A 26,028-nucleotide genomic window follows, 5' to 3' on the forward strand; every position below is an offset into this window, starting at 1 on the left:
GACTGCCCCACTGACTCCCAGGGCCACGCGGACCAAACTCCCGCAGAAAGCTCCCCGATGAGGAGAATCCAAATGAAAACCAACACACCGGCGAGGTGGATTGACAACAATTGTCGATCAATCAGAAAGACGCAGCCTTTGGGAATTTATCCAATGAAGGCGCGGAGGCGGGACTAGCGACAGATGAAGAGCGAAAGCAACATCTGTCTGGAGACGAGTTGCCTGCGGAACGCGCTTGAGTGATGTCGGCTCTGTGGCCGGGCTGCGCGCCCTCTTTTTCGGACGTCTGTTCCGTCCTGGGTACCTTGCTCTTGCTGCTGCTGAGTCTGTTGTTGATGCGCCATCTGCTGAAGCAGAAGAGACCCCAGGGTTTCCCGCCTGGACCCGCCGCCCTACCTCTTATAGGAAGCGTCTTCTCCCTCATCACCGAGCCGCATGTCTTCATGAAAAAACAGAGTGAAGTTCATGGGCAGGTACTGAAACAAATGAACTGTTTTGCAGGTGTGCTCGGTCACTGTAGGTTAATCATTCTAATTCATTTCTCGTTCCAAAATTGTTACCTTATTACTGCCGATTTCATCCTCTGTTGAGAACCGGTCCCATTGGTCCGATCGCAAGAGCGAACTTCGGAGAAAAATCTGGAAGGACCTTTGTACTTTATTTATCTTGCTGCCAAGTGATGATCAAGTCCATGGCATCCGTGTGATGTCGAGTCTCGTGTATTTTAGGGCCTTTAATGGGGAAAAAAAAGTCGTAGTTGAAACTTAAGTCACTGGTATAGGTTGGGTAGAGTTTTTAAAGGGGAATGGCGAAGAAAGGAAGGAAATTAGGTAGGGCAGAATAATCAGCAATGGAAGACCTGGAGGATTAAAGGTCCTCCTGAAAATTCAAGGCCTTGGAAGTGGAACACAAAAGAGATAAAGGCAACAAGAGTAGAATCTTTTAAAACACTTTGCAATGGAATGAATATGTTCTAGCCCAGGATACTTTTAAGTTTGCAATCTTTCATCAAAACTGCAAAGAGTGTGTCTGGAAATGTAGAGGAGGCTTGTCCCAAACGCAAAGTATTAGAGACAATTTGGCAGTAAATGATATTTTACTAATAAACTACAAAATAACAAGCCACAGAACAAGAGAGGACAGATACATAACACATCAAGGTAACTGAAAGCTAGGAGCAACTTATTGAGGTTGACTGATTCAATGGGTGAGAGCTGGGTTTAAATAGACTGCAGGTGATTCCTTTCAGCTGGGTGGAGACTGAGAGGTGACATAGAGCTGTGAATTAGTTTTTAGTAGGAGTGATGATAGTGAGAGATGCAGGGAACAAAGGGGCTATATGTGTAGCCTAGCAGCTTGAAATGTGTGGGATAAGAAAAACAGAGCCAATATAATACAAAATCATAAAATGAAAATAAAACTGGTAAAACTGAACAGGTCAGTTAGCATCTGTGGAAAGACAAACAGTTTAAGTTTCAGATGAGAGACTCTTATCAGACCTGAGAAGGAGAAACAAGTTGACGTCGTGATGAAATATGGCACAACCAAAGGAATTTCTCTGATTAACTTGGGCAGTTGGGACACTGTACCATGGTTAAGCAACGTGTTGGTGATGGAGTTCAGGCACACTGGGATGTGTTCAGAAGGTCAGGCTAGGCACGGAGTGCATAATAAAAACAAGTGGTAGGTGGTAAAAGTTTTTATATATAAGGAAGGACATGTTAACTAAAGTTATAATTCAATATTATCTGAAAGGCTGCAAAACAGTCTTTCAGTTGCCTGCCATTTTAATTCATCATCCAACTCCTATTCTGATCTCTCTGCCTGTAGCCTCCTGCTCTATTACATCAAGACTCAATGTAAGTTTAAGGAACAACAGAGAGTTGTCTGACAGACTGATCATGCAGTAGTCACACAAAATCATAATTTTCTACAACATCCAAAATTTTTTCCATGTCCATCTTTTCTGACAGGGAGTGGGAAGAGTGTGGATGTAAAGGGCACAGGCCCACCAGAGATATTGATACAGTAATATACATCAGAGAGAGATTGGATGTGGGAGCCCTCAATAGTTACTGAAACAATTAGGTCACAGTCCAACATGGAAACTTCACATGAATTACCATTTACTTCCTTCCCTGAAATGTTAGTTCAGTACTTCACCCTGCTGAACAACACCTTAAAGAAGCTTTAAGAGTAACAATGGAATTAAATGTCTGTCACTAAGAATGGTTTGTAACACAACCTTTGACAGAGTTGCCCAATCCCTAATGGTTATTACTGTCATGTAACAGGACCAAATCTGGTTCAGTGTGAAAGGGCTCAGCCGGAATAATAATATTGTACCTGAAAGCTAAGTGTTATTCTCCAGGATCTCCAATACATAACCATATAAAAGTTCAAAGCAGTATGCTATGGATGAAGTAATAATCACAATTAATGGATGAAATCAAGCTTTGTTGACCTAAACCAACTTGGATAATTAAATGGGTATCAGACTGAAAAGGTTGCTGTGAACATCACCTTCCACTGTAAGGCTGCAGCCTAGCATGTGTGTGCAAAATGCAAATTTTGAATATCTGACAGGCATCTTTAATCAATTTGGCCTCTTTTTTTTCCCAAACGAGAAACCTATCCAGCCAATTCAATTCACATCATGACTTTGAAATGAAGAAAGCAAATGGCAGTGCAAAGTCTTGAAGATTTGTGTTCCAAGCCTGGTTATTCTCCTCACAAAGTGATTCAGTTACACATACATGGAGCATTCTTTCCATGAAACTGTGACATTTCTGCACGTATGTAATTTGCTGCAAAAAATGTCAAAGTTGCTCTCATTTGGATTCTGTTCTTCTCCACATACTATGCATTTTGTAGCCTCCTCCAGCACAAATAAAGGAAATTACATGAATTGACTTGAACTCAAACTACTATGATTGCCATCTAGACTTGCTTTGAAAAATTGAAACCCTGTGCTTTGTAACATAAGAATAATGGAATTAGGAGCTGGAGTAGGTCATCTGGTCCATTGAACCTCCTCTGCCAGTCAATAAAGTCATGGCTGATCTGGCCATGGATTCATCTGCAGCTACCAACCTTTTCCCCATAACCTTTAATTCCCTACTATGCAAAAATCTATCCAACTATTAGGTTCAAATGAGTTTCTAAAGTTGCACAAAGCTATAATTCATGCTTAGCAAAATATATGGTCCTGAAAAAAATCAGTGTATTGTAATTTCTTAACATGATTGCTTCAGAAAATGAAGGATTCTGTGTAAAAACAAATAACACTTTGAGTAGAACTTGCTGCCAATACTACACATAGCACAACTTACTCTTTGCAAATCTGCAACTGTTAACTGGCAGAAGCAAACCTGTATAAATATCAAGTTACCGCCAGATCAAGCCTTGCACATCAATTTGCTCAACAGCTGGCTTTGTCATGCCTAGATAAACCAACCAAATGTTTCAGAATGTTCTGACATTGAAAAACCTTTTAAATAGAATCAAAACAAAAATATCTTCAAAATTATTGAACATATATAAAAATTAAAAGGTTAAATAACACCTCAAAGCATTTAAAAACTTTTAAGCAATGTGAAGAACTTTGCACTTCTTGCCTGCAGCCACAGCTGGTGTAAATCCTTTGAATGAGTTACCCACCATAAGTGTCTGCTGAGGAATTGCAACAAGTTCATGCTCTATTGCTCAACATTAGAGCATAGCCCAGAAATTATTAACAAAAGCTGGGCCAGCAAGTTCAGGACTGGCACCTGAACGTGGAAGTCCCAAACTTCCTTGCTTGTGAACAAGAAACTATCAAGTACTTTTTTCTCTCCCAAGCAACACACACAAAATGCTGGAGGAACTCAGCTGGCCAGGCAGCATCTAAACAGTTGATGTTTTGGATTGAGACTCTTCGTCAGGAATGGGGGAAAAAAAGATGAGAATTTAGAGCGGGGAGGTGGGGGGAGGAGAGGAAGAAGTACAAGGTGGTAGGTGATAGGTGAAACCGGGAGAGGGGAAGGGGTAGAGTAAAGAGCTGTGAAGTTGATTGGTGAAAGAGATAAGAGGCTGGAGAAGGGGGAACCTGATGGGCTCTACAATGGGTTGTCAAAACTGTCCAATGCTTCAGCGGCACCAGCCTACCCACCATCAAGAATGTGTATACTGAAAGGTGCCAGAAAGAAGGCCAGCTACATCCTAAAGGATCCCACCCAGCCTGCTCATAAACTCTTTATCCCACTCCTGTCAGGGAGGAGGCTACATAGCATCCACACTAGGACCACTAGCCTCAAGAACTGTTACATTCCCCAAGCAGTAAAACTGACCAACACTTCCACCCACTAACTCTCTCCACCACCACTACTTTATTATTTCCTGTCAGAGTCACCTTCTGTACAGACACTCCTGTGCCTAGTGTCACTTTATGGACATACCATCAATCTTATATAAGCTATCTGGTGTATTTATATTTATTGTGTTTTTATTATAGTGTTCTTTATTGAGTTTTCTGTGCTGCATCAAATCGAAAATAATAATTATTTAATTCTCCTTTACACTTGTGTACTGGAAATGACATTAAACAATCTTGAATCTTTTCTTTTATTCTTTCATTGCTGCTTCCAGATTCAGAGCCAATGGAGTCTAGTCCTGATGGCAGTCAAGCCATTTACAAAGGAGAGGTTGTGGTTGTTGAAGGTCAAACCTTTTGGCCTACCCAAAGTACCCTAGTGTAGTCCAACTGTCTTTAGTTGTTTCGTTAATGACTTTTGTTCCATCACAGTTTCAGTAAATGTGCTTAGATTCTGATTCACGGGTTGTACGACATGGAGACAGGCCCAGTGACCTAACTCATCCACGCTGGCCGTGTTGTCTTCCTGAGCTCATCTCCTTTGCTGCATTTGGCCTGTATTCCTCTGAACATTCCCTGTCCAAGTATCTTTTAAACATTGTAACTGCAGCTATATCTGCCACTTCCTCTGGTAGCTCAATACATGTTTAATTACATCTGCATCTGTTTATAAAAGGCAGTTGCTCAAGGCTTAATGCAGCAAGAAATAAACAATCTGAACTGAAGTGTGTGAATAAATGTGTGCAACCTAAGTGCAAAGCAGTGGCCTTCACCAAAGAGGAAGATTCTCACCTTTTTCTCATGACATTTAAATTCCATTACCAGTACAATTCTCTAGTATCTTTGTAGGATAATGTAATTAGAGGAATCGTACATAATTTTTAACCACCAACATTGAGATGGGGTTCACTTTAAGAGACTGGTCTGACATGATGACGTATTGCATGAAGTTCTGTTACTGTACTGTTGGTGTTCAGTATTTGGAGTACAATAAATGAGTTAACAGTTTTTCTTAAACATAAAATGCCTCATGTCATTTTATTTGTGAAATCCTACATCATATCCTGTGGACCAACATTAATCTGGTGTAACCGGATCAGATGTATAAACCCTATTGTTATGACAGAATGGGTATTCCTTGACACAGTACAGTAAAGCCTTTTGACTCTCCACAAGTATGATCACTGTACAGGGTAATGTGCCCTATGACCCTTTACTCCAAACATTGGCTATAAGATGTATTTTGTGGTGCCGTATGATACTACTTTCTTCAAAAGTCTATGGGCAGAATTTTCTGAACTGTTTACACAATAAATCAATCGGGTACAATTACTTGTATAAGTGAATGAAGAGTAAACACGAAATAATCCGCAGATGGTGTGATTAAAGCAACACTTTCAGTATGCTGGATGAAGTCAGCAGGTCGGGCAGCATCAGTTAGAAACGATGAGTCGACGTTTCGTCAGGGCTGAATGAATGAACAAACAACAGTATAACATACTGATACATTTATTTATTCTATTTTACACATGAAATAAAGATATTACACATTTTCTGATGTAAATGAAGATTTTAACTCTTCATGATTATTGTGATAAGAGCTGAGAGAAGCAGTTAAACTGAAATAGCCCAGTTTTCTGCTGATTCTCGATTTTTATTGAGGGAAAAGTTTTGTGTTAAGAATCCTGGGAGGCTTACTGTTTGAAAAGATAGATCAGATTTTCATAGTATACCCATTCATAAGCCCAGTAAAGGACCATCCAAAAACATTCTTCAGGGGCTTAGAGAGAGCGTGAGACCTCTGCCAGGCAAGGAGAGGAAATTCTGAGCTTTTGTGTCCCTGACACCACCACAAACACGACTCACAAATCCTCAACCTCCTCCCAATATTTGCACTCTTGAAATATGCTTCCTGCTTTATTATTCCACTCTGTCTGGATTATACATTTATGTAGCAACATCTGTTAGCTGCAAATATTGAAGATAGAGGCATATCTCACATTAGAAATTGATTCTGTTATATCAAGTCTTTGATCATAAATGGCTCCCTCATAGAGGGTAAGAGGCAATCAATTAGCATGCCTGCTATTCATTTAGAGATCTGAGCCACTCAGCAACCCCCTACCCTAATCATGGGACAAGTTACAATGACCAATTAACCTACTAATCAGAATGTCCTTGAACTGTGGAAGGAAACCGGAGTACCCAGAGAAAATGCGTGCATTCCACGGGAAGAACGTATAAACTTTACAGATCGTTGTAGATGACACTGGGATTGAACTCTGAACTCTGACGCCCCAAGCTGTAATAACGTCATATTAACTGCTACACCACCATGGCTATAGTTACGCAAAAGACGTACTGTATTATTCAAAATCATCATCTAGGCTTAAACATATTCTTTGATCTGGTGGCTCAGAAGGAGACACTCAAGCTATCTTGAATATCTTAAAAAAGGATACTGCTTCTCTCGTAATTAGATGATACAACGGTTCATAAATGGAAGACATAAGCAATGATGTCAAGGAAAGTAATGTTTTAATGCAATGTAATTATGCTAGATCGATTTATCAATTAATACATTAGAACACCACCCGTAGAATATTAGAGCACTGAGGAATATAATCGAGTACATATTGCTGCTTTTGTAGAGCTGTTCAATTAATTAATTAATTTCACTTCTCTGATACCCAACTAATTGCCTTTATCTGGAGAATTTGTATCATTGTTGAATCTGCTTCAGCCTGCCTTCCAGGTAGTGTATTTCAGTTCACAACCATTTATATCCTTTACCTTCCCTCTTACTCATTTTCTAATTATATTACAACTGTATCCTTTGATTAATGTAGAATATAGGATAGCACAGAAATGCCCAGCAACCTGCAATGTCTGTACAGACCATGCTAATTTTAACTAATCCCACCTACCTGCATATGACCGACTATATATCCATCCATTACCCATCTATTTAAATATCTCTTAAATGTTACTGTCCTAACTGCTTTCACTACCTCCCCAGGCAGCGTGTTCCAGGCACTACCATTCTCTATATATATATAAAAAGAACTTGCCTTTTACCCCTCTTAACTCAAAGTTATGCTTCTTATTTGATACTTCCCTCCTACTGGAAAAAATACTCTGAATATTTATTCTGTCTGTACCTCTCGTAATTTTACAAATTTCTGTCATGTCACTCCTTAGCCCCCAGTACTACAGAGAAAACAATCCAAATTGTCCTTTCAATTAATGCTCTCTAATCTAAGCTACATCCTGGTGCAAGTTTTTGTGCATCCTTTCCAAAGCTTCCACATCCAGCCTGTAATACAGCGACCAGAACTGCAAGCAATACTCCAAATGTGTCCCAACCAAAGTTTCCTACAACTGCAACATGACTTCTTGATTCATACTCAGCACCTTTACCAAAGAAGGCAAGTATGCTGTATGTCACCTTTATCACCCCAGCTGTTTGTGTTGCCACTTTGAGAGAGCTATAGAATTTCACCTAAGATCCTTCTGCATTTCAGTACCCAAAGGATAATTTCATTTACTCTACAATTTCTTCTTGCATTTGATCTCCTAAAGTCCAACACCTCATACAGGTCCAGATTAAACTCCATCTACCATTCTCTGAGCATACTTCCAACTGATCTATATCCTTTCCACATTATCCATATTTACAGTTTCATCCAAATTACTTGCATATCAAACAACAGAAGTCCCAGCATGGATCATTTTGAAACAACGCAAACACGAGGAATTCTGCAGATGCTGGAAATTCAAGCAACACACATCAAAGTTGCAGGTGAACACAGCAGGCCAGGCAGCATCTCTAGGAAGAGGTACAGTCGATGTTTCGGGCCGAGACCCTTCATCAGGACTAACTAAAAGAAGAGCTAGTAAAGAGATTTGAAAGTGGAAGGGGGAGGGGGACAGCCAAAATGATAGGAGAAGACAGGAGGGGGAGGGATGGAGCCAAGAGCTGGACAGGTGATTGGCAAAAGGGATATGAGAGGATCATGGGACAGGAGGCCCAGGGAGAAGGAAAAGGGGGAGGGGGGAAAAACCCAGAGGATGGGCAAGGGGTATAGTGAGAGGGACAGAGGGAGAAAAAGGAGAGAGAGAGAGAGAGAAAGAATGTGTGTATATAAATAAATAATGGATGGGGTACGAGGGGGAGGTGGGGCATTAGTGGAAGTTTGAGAAGTCAATGTTCATGCCATCAGGTTGGAGGCTACCCAGACGGAATATAAGGTGTTGTTCCTTCAACCTGAGTGTGGCTTTATCTTTACAGTAGAGGAGGCCGTGGATAGACATACCAGAATGGGAATGGGATGTGGAATTAAAATGTGTGGCCACTGGGAGATCCTGCTTTCTCTGGCGGACAGAGCGTAGGTGTTTAACAAAACGATCTCCCAGTCTGCGTCGGGTCTCGCCAATATATAGAAGGTCACATCGGGAGCACCGGACGCAGTATATCACCCCAGCCGACTCACAGGTGAAGTGTCGCCTCACTAGGAAGGACTGGCTGGTGCTCTGAATGCTGGTAAGGGAGGAAGTGTAAGGGCATGTGTAGCACTTGTTCTGCTTACAAGGATAAGTGCCAGGAGGGAGATCGGTGGGTGGGGAGATCAGTGTTGTTTTGAAACAACACTGGTTACAGACCTCCAGTCAGAATAACAATCCTCCATTACCCACTGTTTTCTATGGCCCAAACCAGTTTTGAATCCAATGTACCATTCTCCATGGATGCCACATGCTTTAAAATTCTGTATCAGCCCACTATAAGTGATCTTGTGAGACATTTAACTAAAGTCCATGTATACATTTGTTTGCTGGCATTTCTGCCTTGGGAAAGAGCTTTCTTACATACTACATATGACTTGGAAAAAACTGTATCAAATTGTTTCTTAAGGAAAATCCTGGAAATTCTCAGCACATCTGGCAGCATCTCTGGGAAGCTATGTTAGTATTTCTAGATGAAGACACTTTATTGGTAAACAAATTAGTTCTAAATTGCAGAGGATTTTGGAGAGGAAAGGGTCATACAGTATGAATATAGCAAAATTTAGTGGGAAGCTAGAGAATTGGGATGCTTCTTAAAAACCAACAGAAGGCAATGAAAACAATAAGGAGAGAAAAGTTATGAAGGTAAGCTAACCAATAATATCAAAGAGGATACCACAATTTTTTTCAGATATTATGAGTAAAGGAAGGGCAAGAATGGACAGTGGACCGTTGGAAAATGATGCTGGAGAGGTAGTAATGGGGGACAAACAAATGGCAGACATTCAATGAGTATTTTGCTCAGTTTTCACTATGGAAGACACTAGCTGTATGCCAGAAGTTTGAGAGTGTCAAGGGGCAGAAGTGAGTGTAGTTGCAATTACTAAGGAGAAGGTGCTTGGGAAGCTGAAAGGTCTGAAGATAGGTAAATCACCTGGACAAGATGGACTACGCCCCAGGGTTCTGAAAGAGGTTGCTGAAGAAATTGTGGAGGATTGGTGGTTACCTTTCAAGAATCATTAGATTCTGGTATGGTTCCAGATGAATGGAAAATTGCAAATGTCCCTCCATTCTTTTAAGAAGGGAGGGAGGCAAAAGACAGGAAACTATAGGCCAGTTAGCTTGACTTCAGTGGTTGGCAAGGGGTTAGAGTCCATTATTAAGGATGAGGATTTGGGGTACCTGGAGGCACACGATAAAATAGGCAAAGTCAGCATGATTTCCTTAATGGGAAATCTTGCCTGACAAATACTGTTGTAATTTTCTGAGGAAATTGCAGGCAGGATAGACAAGGGAGTCAGTGGATGTTGTTTACTTGGATATTCAGAAGGCCTTAGACAAGGTGCTGCACATTAAGCTGCTAAATAATATAAGAGCCTATGGTATTACAGGAACAATACTAGCATCGACATAGGATTGACTGACTGGCAGGAGGCAAAGTGTGAGACTAAAGGGACTGTCTTCTGGCTGTCTGCCAGTGAATACCGGTACTCTGCAGGGGTCTATGTTGGGACCACTTCTTTTCACATTATATTGTTCCTCCTTTACGTTCTTTTTTTATGATTGCAAGGCATTGCTGGATATTTATAACATCACATACTGCAGGTCTACCCCACTAGCGAGTTGCTTGATAGCGGTGGAGCTGGATTTGTGACGTACCATGTTGCTGCCTACTACAGCCAGCCAAGGAAGAAGGTGTCAGTGCTGATGCACGGTCCAATAAATAGTGTAAATGATTGCCTAGGACGTTTTTCTTATGATCGCAAGACCCTATTGGACATTGGTAATGTAGAATACTCAAGTCCAATTCACTAGTTCATTGGTAAGACCAACAGCGGGGGAGCTGCATGTCTTCAGTTGTTGCACAGACCATGCTGTCATCTCACGGCGTTACCTGTTGCATCTGCCCAAGAAAGGTCATGCCAGAGGTAGTGTGGCAGAGAGAGCAGAGGCGTCGCTGGATTCTGTGTGAGGTGGGGGCCGACCCCTGCTGTCAGTGAAGACAAGCTGGATTACATTCATCTACAGTTGCCCTAGCATGTGATCAGTACTGCTGTGGGCTTGGTCATTGAGAAACATGGCTCCAGGACAACATCCAATGCACCTTCAATCTACAGGCCATGACACTCGGGGACTTGGGCTATATTTTTTGGGGCTGTATGTTTTTCCACTATCATAATTATATGTGCTGTGTGTGACTGTTGGTACTGTTTTGCATCTTGGCTCTGGAGGAATGTTTTTTTTTTACTGTGTTCATGCGTATAGCTGAATGACAATGAAACTTGAACTATATTGTAAATGATTTGGATGATGGAATTGATAGATTTGAGGTGAAGTGTGCAGATATTACAAAGGTAGGTGAGGAAGCAGGGAGGCTGCAGAAGGATGGATTAGAAGAATGTGCAAAGAAGTGGCAGATGGAATACAGTGCAAGAAAGTGTATGGTCATTCAGTTTGACAGAAGGAATTAAGGCATAGACTATTTTCTAAGAAGGATTGAATTCAGAAATCAGGGATGCAAATGAACTTGGAAGACCTATTGCAGGATGCTGTAATGGTTAATTTGCAGGTTAAATTGGTATTAAGGAAGACAAATGCAATGTTAGCATTCATTTTGAGAGGACTCGAATATAAAAGCAAGGATGTAATGCTGAGGCTTCATTAGGCATTGGTCATACCACACTTGGAGTATTTTAGTATTTTAGGCTCCTTATCTTTGAAAGGTTGTGTTGGCAATGGAGAGGCTCCAGAGCAGTTTCATGAGAATTATCCTGGGAATGAAAAGGATTGATGTATAAGGACTGTCTGGTGGTTCTGGGCCTGTACTCACTGGAGTTTACCCATTAAAACCTTTTGACTATTGAAAGGTCTGGATATAGTGGATGTAGAGGGAATGTTTCCAATAGTGGGAGAGTCTAGGACCAGGTGACACAGACTCAGAGTACAAGGATGTCCCATTTGAACAGAGATGAGGAATTTCTTTAGTCAGAGTGTGATGAATCTGTGGAATTCGTTGCCGCAGTTGACTATGGAGGTCAAGTCGTTAGGTATACTTAAAGCAGAGGTTGACAGGTTCTTGACTAGCAAGGGCATCGAAGGTTACAGAGAGAAGGCAGGAGAACGGGATTGAGAGGGATAATAAATCAGGCATGATTGAAAGGGTGGAGCTAACTCGATGGTCTGAATAGCCTAATTCTGCTCCTATTTCTTATGGTCTTATAGATATATGGATTGGAAATATCTTATAGGGTGAGACCAGAGTTGTCATTATGCAAAACTGTTGTTCTAGTAATCTGGTTGATAGATAATGAGGGGAGAATGAGAACAAAAACCAAGATGAGAGCTGTGAATTGCAGGGACTTTGGAATTACCCAACAAGACAGTCCAGGTTAATGAAGAGAAGAAAAACTGATACAAAATGGCCAGTTATGATTTAAACAGTAAAATTGAGTTCCCTGAAGCTTTTGAATCCAATATTTGGTCCTAGGTTCTTTGGTATCCCCACAGAGAAGATGAAATGCTGATCCCCAAGCTTAAGTCCTTTTTACTGATTTGTGCAGAGATAGTCCTTATTTCATCCAAACTCACTCTGCCCTCTCAGTAACTTAAAACTAAGGTGTTCACTCTTTCCTAGTTCTGATGACTAGTCTTCAAAATGAAATGTTAAGTATGTTTCAATTTCATTAGATGATGCCTGACCTGTTGTCTATTTACAGCATATTCAGGTCTTGTTTTGAATTTCTTGCATCTTTTTAACCTGCTTTGTTCAAAGTACACCGACACCAGTATTTCAGTCTCTCCATATATTTCCAGTTCAACAGCCATGGTAGCATTTGAGTAGATCCCTTCTGCATCTCCTTAATTCTTCCAGCAGAGCACAGAATAAATACAATGACCCAGAACTTGCAGTCAGCTATAAATTGCCTTGCTGATTGGCAAACATACTACCTTGTCTATTCTGTCATTTCGTTGAATTTTTAAGTTTAGAAATTTTAAAGCAGGGTTGTATGTAGAAATTTGAAGTTGCCTTCATCCTTTACATTATGAGTCCAATGCATGCAGGTGTGTCCATCCTTTTTATGTTCAGATGGTGATTTTGCCGGAGTGGGGTGAGAAGGGTCATAGGTGCCAAAAATCTTTCTGGACTAAACTTATACATGTCTCCACCATATACATAAAGTAGGTTAATAAATATCAAAAGAAGGTCTTAATAAGACCTTGGTGAGGGGTCACTCCCTCCAACAAGGAATCAAGTCCTTGTCAAATGCAGCAGAAGAAAGCAGCAGTTGGATTTGGATTAAAAGGAAAGACAACAACTGGGCTGCAAGATGAAGACAAGAGGGTATGGAACTGAGGGGGGTGTATCTGGGACGCCAGGTAGCACCATTGAGCCCTCTGGAGATGTCATGGGGTTATCAACGAAACGTCAAAGAAGGAGAGTGCCCACCTGATGACCCTGATGACGTACCTACTCTCCCTCCTTGTCACCACTCCAAGCCCATTGCCAACATTGAAAGTGCCGACTTACCATAGGGATTGAAACATCAAGACCTAGTAGCTCTACTATGCACTGTGCATTGAACTTTCAGTCTGAAATGTAATCATTCATCACTACTGCTTCCATTGTTTAGTCAATTTTCTATCCACAATATCACTGTTTAATTCTATGAGATTTCATTTTGCTAATAAGTTTATTATGTGGAGTATTGTCAAGGGCCCTTTAAACTTGATTATCATATCAATCATTACAATGCTTTGCATAACTACTTTCCACCCCCATCAGTCTGCATCAAATCTCACAATCAAACCTGTCAGACAAGACTTGTATTTACTGAATTTGTACTAAACAATGACTATATTAGCTAATGTTTTTTCAAAGCCAGATTTTGTAGTGGGTTTCAGAACTTGCACCAGCAGGCAAGTGGGAGATAATGTAAAAAAAAGTGACATCAACTTGGTCGCTAATTAAACACATTACCTGATTTTTTTAATCTCCAGTGTGTCTACGTCCTCTCCAAAGGGTTGCTAAAAAATAGAAAGTGATTCACAATGAACTATTAATTTATACAGCTTAATATATTTGTGAAGACTTGAAACATCAAGGATGAATCCACATATTTATCCTTGATGTAGAAACCTACTGTTTCTAATTGTCATCAATTATTTAACCATGTGATTAGTGGTGGTAGTAGTAGTGCAATCACTGAAGTTCAGTATGATGTTCTTTGAAGGGGTTGTCATTTGGTGGCTGTACACACTCTGACACAGTGTGGGCAGGAGTACATGGTGCTGTAGTCAATGGTTAGGTCTTTTGGTTGTTCAGTCCTTCCATTCATAGCTGCCACTTGTTCTCTGCAGCACAGCAGATGTTGTTTGCATGTGATGGAGATTCCTCTTGAACAGATTTCCTCTAGGTGTATCTATTGTGTGCAAAGTCTTTCCAGTTTTTAGATGTCAACTTGAATTTCTTCAGGCTGATTTTTGATTTTATCTTTGAGGTGTTTCCTTTGCCTGCCAGGGGCTTGCTGACCCTCCTTCAACTTGGAGTAAACAGTCTGTTTGGAGAGATGTGATTTAGTCATCCAGATTACATGACCTATCCATTAGAGTTGGTGTTGCTTTATCATGGTGGAAATGCTGTTCATGTTGGTGTCAGTGTATCTGTCCTTCCAGCTGACCCTCAAAATCTTTCGTAAAGATCTTTGGTAGTTATTTTCCGGGGACTTCAGTGCTTATTGTAGGTGGTCCATGTACTGTAATGTTGGAAGGGCGACAGCTCTATAGACCTGAAGTTTTAGACCTGTAGGTCATGGTCTTCAAAGACTCTCTTCCTTAATCTTGCATAGGCTCCACTGGTACTACTCAGGCAGCGGATGATCTCTGAGTCGATGTCTGCTTTTAAGGAGAGGGTGCTGCCGAGGTAGGGAAGTGGTCTACATTTTCAAGGGTGATATTGTCAACTTTTATGGGGGGGTTGGATAAATGGCAGGTTGGGCAATGGGTGATAAAGGACCTTATTCCTAACACTGTCCAATTAATACCAAGTAACTGCAACTTGCCAAATAATCCTGAATATTTGTATTAATCTTATTTTCTACACCTTATCAATTCTCCAGTTTGATAAGAACAATACCATAAATCTATACTAATTATTCCCGATGCACTTTTGATTCCCCTAGTATTATTCCATCCTGTTTCACAATCTGTTAGTTTATCAACGGGAGAAATAAAATTTCTAGCCTTTCTTTGAAGGAGATTATGTTTAATATAATTCTAGACCCCGTGGCATTTTATGAAATTATGTACAGAGTTCTTGATGCTTTTCCCTTGGATTCACTCATCATCTCAAATATAAATCGTCAAGTCTTTTTTGATTCATATTTACATATTTAGTTTCTTTGTCATTGGAATCAGAGTTGTATCGAACAGGGCTGGATCGGACCTTCACTCCAAATACCTGCCTTTCCTGTAAAAACTATGAAGCATAACTTGAGGATTACAGTGCTTAGAACAAAGCATTCATTACTCAAATGTCAGATCCCTTGCCTTGATAACTATATCCTGTGCCAAATTACAATAAAAGTAAGCAAAAAGGACAAAGGTATGTGTTGCATCATTTTAATTTGTAAATGGGTCAACGCAGTGTCTTTGGTTTAAAGTATAGAATAATAAACCTTCCATTGTTGAGTGAAATTAAGAAATAAGTGATCAACTTGTGGAGAAATTCTAATTGCATTGAATGTAAATAAAAAGTAATATCAATTTCTCGCGGCCGCTCCGAAATGATATCGTATTAGTAAGTAGGTACCATGCACAATCCTGATTTGATGGAGACAGACGTGAGAAGCATGGAGGAACATCTGGAGAAACTTCTGAAATGCCCGCTTCGCTGCCGCTGCTACTGTACAATCGAGAATCTTCAGAGGGGAAGGCCCCAAATCCTCAGCTTTGCCTATTGCCTGTTGCCGGGGCCGGGGTCGAAGCACTCGGCAGGGATGGTGTTCGGTGCTTGGTGTCAGAGGGCTGGTCAGAGGCTCGAAGTTTTCGGACGGACTCAAGAGTTGGCTGTGGTCAGGTGCCTCCAGGGTGCTGCATCGGCAAGTTTGCAGCGCTGGAGGTTCACGGCAGGGAGAGTTTTCCTTCCTTCTACCGTCTGCGTGAGATGATGGGACTTTCGAGAGACTTTGAGACTTTTTTTTACCGTGCCCATGGTCTGTTCTTATCAAATTACGGTATTGCTTTGCACTGTTGTAGCTATATGTTATAATTATGTGATTTTTGTCAGTTTTTCAGTCTTTTTTGTCTTGTGTTTCTGTGAGATCATTCTGGAGGAACATTGCATCCATTAAGAAATGATACATTACCAAATGACAATAAAAGAGGACTGCGTGTCCTCATAATCTAATCTAATCTAAAATAATCTGCCTGTATATTTAAAATGGCAAGTGGTACCTTTCAGCATTATTTTGTGACTGAATGCTTAACTGATAACTTAATTTTAAAATGTCACTTTCTTGTTTAACAGATTTTCAGTCTTGACCTTGGTGGTATATCAACTGTTATCATCAATGGGTATGATGCAATCAAGGAATGCCTTGTTCATCAGAGTGATAATTTTGCAGATAGGCCATCTCTGCCTCTCTTCAAAAAATTGACAAACATGGGAGGTAAGCAGATGTAACAAATACCATTTGCCATTAATGTATAATTACTTGTAGTCTATCTTTATCTCATAGCTTATAAATCTAGCATTAAATTAGAGATGTATTTAAAAACAGTTTAGAAATGCAGATAAAAATAAGAACACAAAAGCTTGCAATGGTGGCAAATTAGTACTTTAAAATCTAGTCCAGCATACTGACTACAAGAAAAGAAGTTCGCATACTTTAGGAACTAAATTTGTTTTCAGACAATGCACTAGCTTCTGCATCTGAAATTCGGCCTTAAACAACCTTTCCCATTTTTTTTTATTTTGCACATTACTTGAAATGTATGAGTGTGAATGAGAACACAGCGGTGCAAAAAGAGTAGATGGAAAGTTGAGTAAAATGGGACTGAATAGTTTCCATGTTTGTTTTTCTTTGTTCTGAGACCACTTTAAGCTTTAAGATGCTGTTCATGCCTGTGCACATAATTCTGACTCAACATGACAAGAGAGCAAATTGGTAAATGAACAATTATCGACACACCTAACATCCACCAGAAATGTGCAAATCAGGAAGATTATAAAACAAGATAATCTGCAGATGCTGTAAAAGATCAAAGCAACACTTTCAGTACGCTGGATGAACTCAGCAGGTCGGGGAGTATCAGTCAGAAATGATGAGTCGACATTTCGGGCCGGAGCCCTTCGTCAGGACTGAAGAATGAAAGATGGGGAAGGATTTGAAGAATGCTTGTAGCGTCAGTTGAAAGACCAGTAATTTGAAAGACAAAGGGGTGGGGGAGGGGAAGCATTGACATCATAGCCCTGAAAACAATGGGTAGCAGAAGAAGGAGGCGGAACCATGAGGGGGCTGGGGGAGGGGGTAGAGTGAAATCGGGATAGAGGAAGGGAGGGGGAGGGAATTACCGAGGGTTGGAGAATTCTATGTTCATACCAAGGGGCTGGAGACAACCTAGATGGTATATGAGGTGTTGCTCCTCCAACCTGAGTTTAGCCTCATCATGGCACTAGAGGAGGCCATGTATGGACATATCTGAATGGGAATGGGAAGCAGAGTTGAAGTGGGTGGCTACCGGGAGATCCTGTCTGTTGTGGTGGACAGAGTGGAGGTGCTCAACGAAGCAGAGTTCCCCTTGTCCTTACCTACCACCCCACCAGCCTCCGGATCCAGCACATTATCCTCCGCAACTTCCGCCACCTTCAACAGGACCCCACCACTAAGCACATCTTTCCCTCTCCTCCCCTCTCTGCTTTCCGCAGGGATCGGTCCCTGCGCGACTCCCTTATCCACATGTCCATCCCCACTGATTTCCCACCTGGCACTTATCCCTGTAAGCGTAAGTGCTACACCTGCCCCTACACCTCCTCTCTTGCCACCATTCAGGGCCCCAAACAGTCCTTCCAAGTGAGGCAACACTTCACTTGTGAGTCTGTTGGGGTCATCTATTGCAGCTGGTGCTCCCGGTGCGGCCTCCTCTACATCGGTGAAACCCGACGCAGATTGGGGGACCACTTCGTCGAGCACCTCCACTCTGTCCGCCACAACAGACAGGATCTCCCGGTAGCCACCCACTTCAATTCTGCTTCCCATTCCCATTCCGATATGTCCATACATGGCCTCCTCTACTGCCATGATGAGGCTAAACTCAGGTTGGAGGAGCAACACCTCATATACCGTCTAGGTAGTCTCCAGCCCCTTGGTATGAACACAGAATTCTCCAACTTCCAGTAATTCTCTCCCCCTCCCTTCCTCTATCCCTGTTTCACTCTACCCCCTCCCCCAGCTCCCTCATGGTTCCGCCTCCTTCTTCTACCACCCATTGTTTTCAGGGCTATAACATCAATGCTTCCCCTCCCCCACCCCTTTATCTTTCAAATTACTGGTCTTTCAACTGACGCTACAAGCATTCTTCAAATCCTTCCCCATCTTTCATTCTTCAGTCCTGACAAAGGGTTCCGGCCCGAAACGTCAACTCATCGTTTCTGACTGATGCTGCCCGACCTGCTGAGTTCATCCAGCGTACTGAAAGATTATAAGACAGTCAAGTACTGATTTAACATTAAAATTTTTATTAAGGTGTTCCATCACCACATCTACCCTCTCGCGTTATTGATCATGTGCTCTACAGCATCAAGAACTGTGCCCCACCACCCTATCAGCAGAACCGACACAAATCTTGAGCTGCTTTCAGGGTTGTCACAGAATTACTTCTGGCTGTCATTGCAAATACTGGATTCGTAGACTGACAGCACAGGTGATGATTTCAAATTTGATTGGTTGAGCTTCCCCTCTGTGTGGTTGGTGACAATTTCCTCCACTGAACAATCTTCCTGGCAATTGAGGAATTTGGATATACTGTATATACTTATTAGCATTCTCCTGGAGCTTAGCCCCCTAAAGTCATCACTGTAGTGCTCTGCTGCTCCCTGCAGCATGCCCTCCCTCTCACATCCTCCTATCCCCATTATCCCTTCCATTCGATCCGTCCCATCCTGGCTGTAGTCCATTTGTCTTTGGTGTCTCAACTCATGGAAATCTCTTCTGTATTCTCGTGTCTGAAATGATGGTCATGCCTGTCCTTTCAGTTGTGTGTTGTCACTTCTATTCCAATCTTGCTCATCCTTTGCTGACTGGGCATGTGACAGATCTTGGGTATCTAAAATGAATTGTGGAAAGAATAGGTAATGACGTGCATAAGGGGGAAAGTAAGAAATATAAACTTCAGTCTATGTGATTAAAGGAGCGGAATAGGGGAATCTGGATATGCTCAAGGTTAGTGGCTGATGCTGATGGCTGTGTTTTTGGCAATGACTTTCTATGATCATCTGTACTGAAAAAAAATCTAGACACACCTACCCAGTTCCTGTTGCCTCCATTTGTGCTCGACTTTCTCCTTGAAAAAAGAGGGAAGACTGTCAGTAGAATGTTTTCTTTTGGAAGGTCAAGAGCAGATGTGGTGAATTAAGCAGTGTAGAGGCTTCCTAGTACAGTTAATTGAAAATATTCTCTAGCCTTAACTACTCGTGTAAGATGTTTAAATTTCTTCTGGTCCCTGAGATTGCATTGTCACTTAGTGTGAACCTCTGTATTTACCTGTTTCACCATCTACCAAAAAGGCAGGACAGCTCAGTAACTTAAAGGTGAAGGAGTCGGAGTATCCGTTATGATTAACTCATCATGGTGATTCTGTCTCAGCTCTATCCACCCGACCTGGAACATCTAGCATACAATTCTGATTGTCAAGTGTTGTCCATTTTATCTGTCAAGGAAGTGTATCATCATCGTCCTGGTAGCGGTATACACTCCACCCCTGACCAACATTGGGCAAGAACTGGAATTGCTGAGCACCATATCAGCAGGCACGAAACAGTCTTCCCTATCATTGTGGGGGATTTCAATCAGGCCAGCTTGAAGAAGTTTCTGAACAGCTACCTCCAACATATCAGCAGTGGAACCAGAGGAGCCAACTCATTTGACCACTGTTAAACAAACATGAAGAATACTTAACGTGTGATCCCATGCCTGCACTTCGGAAAGTCCGGTCACCTGGCTGTACTTCTATGCCCAGCGTAGAGGCAGAGACTAAAGGGCACAGCACCAGTGGTAAGGACCAAGGAGGTATGGTCAAGGGAGGTGAAGGAGTGGTTACGGGGCAGCTTTGAGTTGGTGGAGTGGACTATATTCAGGTAGTCACCTTTGAATCTGAACAAATATGCCACAATTGTCATTGACTTCATCCAGACATGTGGATGGGTGTGTTTTGTCTAAAACCAAAAGCCATGGATGAACCAGGAGTTTTGTAGTCTGCTGAGAGTTCGACTGATGGCATTCAAGACCAGAATTATACAAGAAGTCCAGGTACAACCTATGGAAGGCTATTTTAAGAGCAAAAAAAAAATTCTGTTTGGAACTAGAAAAAAAATAGACGTATGTCAGCTGTGGCACGGTGTGCAGGTCACAACTTACGACAAGGAAAAACATAACATTCTAAATATTGGTAGTAAAGATGTGGTCTACAATGGGAGTTAGAAAATGCATGCCAAAAGGGCAATGTTACAATAGTCATGGGGGATTTCAGTATGCAAATAGATTGGGAAAATCTGGTTGATGCTGGATTCCAAGAGGGGAAATTTCTAGAATGCCTATGAGATGGCTTTTTCGAGCAGCTCCTGATTGAGCTGACTAGGGGATCTGCTATTCTGGATTGGGTGTTGTGCAACGAACTAGAATTGATGAGAGAGCTTAAGGTAAAAGAACCCTTGGGGGAAAGTGATTACAATATGATAGAGCTGCATGCTGACCTGATATAGGTGTATAAGATGAAGAGAGGCATTGATTGTGTGGATAGCCAGAGGCTTTTTTCCCCCAGGGCTGAAATGGCTAAGACGAGGGGGCATAGTTTTAAGCTGCTTGGAAGCAGATACAAGGGAGATGTCAGAGGTCATTTCACACACAGAATGGTGGGTGCATGAAATGCAATGCTAGCAAAGGTGGTAGAGGTTGATATAATAGGGTCTTTTAAGAGACTCTTAGGTAGGTACATGGTGCTTAGAAAAATAGAGGGCTATGCAGTAGGGAAATTCTGAGCAGTTTCTAGAGTAGGTTACATAGTCAGCACAACATGGTGGGCTGAAGGGCCTGTAATGTGCTTCAGATTTCTATGTTTCTATGTCTATCTATATTTATGATCGAATTCACCCTGAAATTTGAGAAGGAGAAGCTAAAATCAGATGTATCAGTATTACAGTGAATTTTAGGGCATTATAGAGACACGAGAGAAGGTGGCCAGAATTGATTGGAAAAGAACACTGGCAGGAATGACAGCAGAGTAGCAATGGCTAAAATTTCTGGGAGGAATTCAGAAGGTACAGGATATATACATCCCAAAAAGGAAGAAGTATTCTAAAGGCAAGAAGACAACTGTGGCAGACAAGAGACGTCAAAGCCAACATAAAAGCCAAAGAGAGGGCATATAATAGAGCAAAAATTAGTGGGAAGTTAAAGGATTGGGAAGCTTTTAAAAACCAACAGAAGGCAACTGGAAAAAGTCATTAAGTGGTAAAGATGGAATATGAAAGTAAGCTAGCCAATAATATTAAAGGGGATACCAAAAGTTTTTTCGGATGCATAGTGTAAAAGAGAAGCGAGAGTGGATATCAGACCTGAGGCAAACGATGCTGGAGAGGTAGTAGTAGGGGACAAGGAAATGGCAACTGAACTGAATAAGTATTTTGCATGAGTTGTCACTGTGGAAGACACTAGCAGTATGGTGGAAATTCCAGATGTCAGGGGCCATGAAGTGTGTGAAGTTACTATTACCAGAAAAGGTTCTTGGGAAACTGAAAGGGCTGAAGGTAGATAAGTCACCTGGACCAGGATTCTGGATGAGGAGGCTTAAGAGATTGTGGAGGCAGTGGTAAAGATCTTTCAAGAATCACTAGATTCTGGAATCATTCCAGAAGACTGGAAAATTGCAAATGTCACTCCATTCTTCAAGAAGGGAGAGAGACAGAAGAAAAGGTACTTGGAGGCACATGATAAAATAGGCCTTAGTAAGCATAGTTTCCTCAGGGGAAAATATTGCCCGACAAATATATTGGAATGCTTTGAAGAAATAACAGGATAGATAAAAGAGAAATGATTGATGTTACGTACTTGGATTTTCATAAGACCTTTGACAAGTTGCCATACATGAAGCTACTTAACAGGCTACAAGCCCATGGTATTACAGGAAAAATTCTAACATGGATAAAGCAGTGGCTGATTGACAGGAGGCAAAGAGTGGGAATTAGGGAGACTTTTCTGGTCCGTTGCAAGTGACAAGTGGTGTCCCACAGGGGTCTGTGTTAAGACAGATTCTTTTTACATTACATGTCAATGATTTGGATGATGGAATTGATGGCTTTGTTACAAAATTTGCAGACAATATGAAGATAGGTGGAGGGACAGGTAGTTTTGAGGAAGTAGAGAGGCTACAGACAGACGGAGACAGATTCAGAGAATGGGCAAAGAAGCGGTAGATGGAATATACTGTCGGGAAGTGTATGGTCAGGCACTTTGGTGGAAGAAATGAAAGGGTTGACTATTTTCTAAATGAAGAGAAAATTTTAAAAACTGAGGTGCAAAGGGACTTGGGAGTTCTTGTGCAGGATTCCCTAAAGGTTGATTTGCAGGTTGAGTCCGTGGTGAGGAAGTCAAATGCAATGTTGCCATTAATTTCAAGAGGACTAGAATATAAAAGCAGGAATGTAATGCTAAGACTTTATAAACCACTAGTGAGGCCTCACCCAGAGTATTACGAGCCATTTTGGGCCCCTTAGAAAGGATGAGCTGAAACTGGAGAGGGTTCAAGAGAGATTCACAAAAATGGCTTATTGTATGAAGAGCATTTGATGGCTCTGGGCCTGTATTCACTAGAATTCAGAAGAGTGAACAGTGAGCTAATTGAAACCTATTGAATACTGAAAAGCCCTGACAGAGTGGATGTGGTAAGGATGTTTCCTATGGTGGGAGAGTCTAAGACCAGAGGACACAACCTGAGAATAGAGAGGCATCTTTTTAAAACAAAGATGAGGAGGAATGTCTTTATCCAGAGAGTGGGGAATCTTTGGAATTCTTCACCACAGGCAGCTGTGGAGGCCAATTCTTTATGTATATTTAGGCAGAAGTTGATGATTCTTTATTGGTCAGGGTATGAAGGGATATGGGAAGAAGGCAGGAGATTTTGGCTGAGAGGAAAATTGGATCAGCCATGATGAAATGGCAGCCAGTCTCAATGGGTCAAATGGCCTAATTCTGCTCCTATGTCTTATGGTATTATGAATGGTAGTGATGAATCGCTCTCAGTTGAGTTCAATACCTTTATGCACACTTTGAAAGAGAGAATTAAAGTACACCAGTGTGAATCCCTGCAGCCTCAGGTGACCCTGTGATCTCTGTGTGGGAGTCTGACATCAGAATATCATTCAAATGGATGAACGCTCACAAGGTGTCAGGCCATGATGGTGTACCTAATAGTGCTCTGTTAACTGTGCCAACCAACTCACAGGGGTGTTTAAGAACATCTTCAAACTCTCATTACTGCATTTGGAGTTTCCCACTTGCTTCAAAAGGGCGACAATCATACCAGTGCCTCAGAAGAGCAGAGTGAACTAACTCTATGGCTATCACCCAGGTGCACTCACATCATTGTGATGAAGCTGAAAGGCCTGAAGATACACAAGTTACCCAGATCAGATGAACTACACCCTAGGGTTCTAAATGAGGTCGCGGTAGAGATTGTGGAAGCATTAGTAATGATCTTTCAAGAATCATTGGACCATCATTGGCATGGTTCCAGAGGACTGGAAATTGCAAATATCACTCCACTCTTTAAGAAAGGAGGGAGGCAGCAGAAAGGAAATTATAAACCAGTTAGCCTGACCTCAGTGATTGGGAAGATGTTGGAGTCAATTGTTAAAGATGTGGTTAAGGAATACTTGGTGACACAGGACAAGAAAGGACAATGTCAGCATGGTTTCCTTAAAGGAAAATCTTGCCTGATGAACCTGTTGGAATTCTTTGAGGAGATTACACATAGGATAAATATAGGGGATGTTGTATATTTGGATTTTCAGAAGACTATTGACAAGGTGCCACACATGAGGCTGCTTACCAAGTTAAGAGCCCATGGTACTACAGGAAAGTTATTGGCATGGTTAGAGCATTGGCTAATTGGTAGGAGGCAGCAAATAGAAATAAAAGGATCCTTTTCTGGTTGGCTGTCAGTGACTACTGGTGTTCCACAGGCATCGGTGTTGGGACTGCTTTTGATGCTGCATATCAATGATTTACTTAATGGAATAGATAGCTTTGTTGCCAAGTTTGCAGATGACATGAAGATTGGAGGGGCAGATAGCGTTGAGGAAACAGGTAGGCTGCAGAAGGACTTAGATTAGGAGAATGGGCAAGAAAGTGGCAAATGAAGTACGGTGTTAGAAAATGCATAGTCATGTACTTTGATAGAAGAAATAAATGTGCAGACTATTTTCTAAATGGGGAGAAAATCCAAAAATCTGAGATGTGAAGGGACTTGGAAGTCCTTGTGCAGAACACCCTAAAGGTTAACTTGCAGAAGTCACCCTAAAGGTCAGTGGTGAGAAGGGCAAATGCAATGTTAGCATTCATTTCAAGTAGTTTAGAATATAAGAGCCGGGATGTGTTGCTGAGGCTTTAAAAGGCACTGGTGAGGCTTCACCTTCAGTATTATGAACAGTTTTGGTCTCCTCATCCAAGAAAAGGTTTGCTGGCATTGGAGAGGGTTCAGAGGAGGTTCACAAGGATGATTCTGGGAATGAAAGGATTATCATATGAGGAACGTTTGATGGCTCTGGGCCTGAACTCGCTGGAATTTAGAAGGATGAGTGGGGGATCTCATTGAAACCTTTCAAATGTTGAAAGGCCCAGACAAGGGTTTCTCAACCGGGGTTACTAGAACCCTAGCGTTCTGCTAGAGGTTGCTCGGGGCTCTGCGAGAGATCGTGATTTTAAGAAATTTTGTTTTTGAACTTCACGCAACGCTTGATTCTGGCACTCACAGTGGCTGGCATTGCGTTTGGGTAATAAGATCCTTCCTGCGTCTCCTCTTCTCAGTCAGTCGCCTCTTCAGCAGTTGCTCTTTTGGATTCCTCAAAATTCTTGGCTGCGCCGTGGATCTGCGTTCTCCACCAGTCTCTGTCACAAGCCAGGTCCTGCCACTTATTGGCCTCGATACTTGCCTGACAGCTGCTGCTTAAGTTGGTCTTTGTACCTTTTGCATGGTGCACCACAATCTCCCTTGCCCTGAGAGAGTTCTCCCTGGAGAACTGCTTTCGGTAACCTGCAGTTGTCCATGTGAGACACGTGGCCTGGCCAGCAAGAGCGGCCTGAGCGGCAAAGTGGCTTCAATGTTTGGAAGCTGAGCTTTCTCCAGGACCTCGTTGTTGCAAACATGATCCCACCAGCTGATACCCATGATGGGGTGGGGGCAGTGTTGATGGAAGCACTCAAGCGGATTTGCTTGCAGAACAAGACCCAGACTTCAGAGCCGTACAGCAGTGTTGTGACAATGGCATCCTTGTACACCTGGGTTTTTGTGGATAGGCACAGCTGGTGGTTCTTCCACACATGTTTCTGGAGCCGCCCAAAGGCACTGCTGGCTCTAACAATTCGATTGTCAACGATTCTTACTACTGTAGCATCACTGGAGATGATGCTCTCCAAGGAGGTGAACTGCTCAACAACGGTGAGAGGGTGATCATCAATGGTGATCCAAGGTGAATTGTAAACACCATGAGGGTCTTCTGATGGAACATCATTGTTATCTTCAGACGGACTGTTAGCCCAAAAGCCATTGCAGCCTTGGCAAACTGTGACTGCAGCCTGTAGTGCATCCTCTGTGTGCATGAGAAGAGCACAGTCATCCGCATATAGTAGCTCAAGGATGGGCTCTTGCATGGATTTTGTTCGTGCGAGAAGGCGGCTACTCTC

At 41.9% G+C, this 26,028-nt stretch overlaps 1 protein-coding gene across 1 annotated transcript in view; it reads left to right on the forward strand.

Moving 5' to 3' along the window:
* The first annotated feature begins 242 nt into the window (after positions 1 to 242).
* cyp2r1 (cytochrome P450, family 2, subfamily R, polypeptide 1) overlaps positions 243 to 26,028 on the forward strand; it is a 45,164-nt gene continuing 19,378 nt past the window's right edge. Inside the window, exons 1-2 of the mRNA XM_072271374.1 lie at positions 243 to 473; positions 16,380 to 16,521. Of these exons, the coding sequence (XP_072127475.1) occupies positions 243 to 473; positions 16,380 to 16,521 (373 nt within the window). The remainder of the gene's footprint in view (positions 474 to 16,379; positions 16,522 to 26,028) is intronic.

This window comes from Mobula birostris, chromosome 11 (assembly GCF_030028105.1).
Source record: "Mobula birostris isolate sMobBir1 chromosome 11, sMobBir1.hap1, whole genome shotgun sequence".
Taxonomy (NCBI): Eukaryota; Metazoa; Chordata; class Chondrichthyes; order Myliobatiformes; family Myliobatidae; genus Mobula; species Mobula birostris.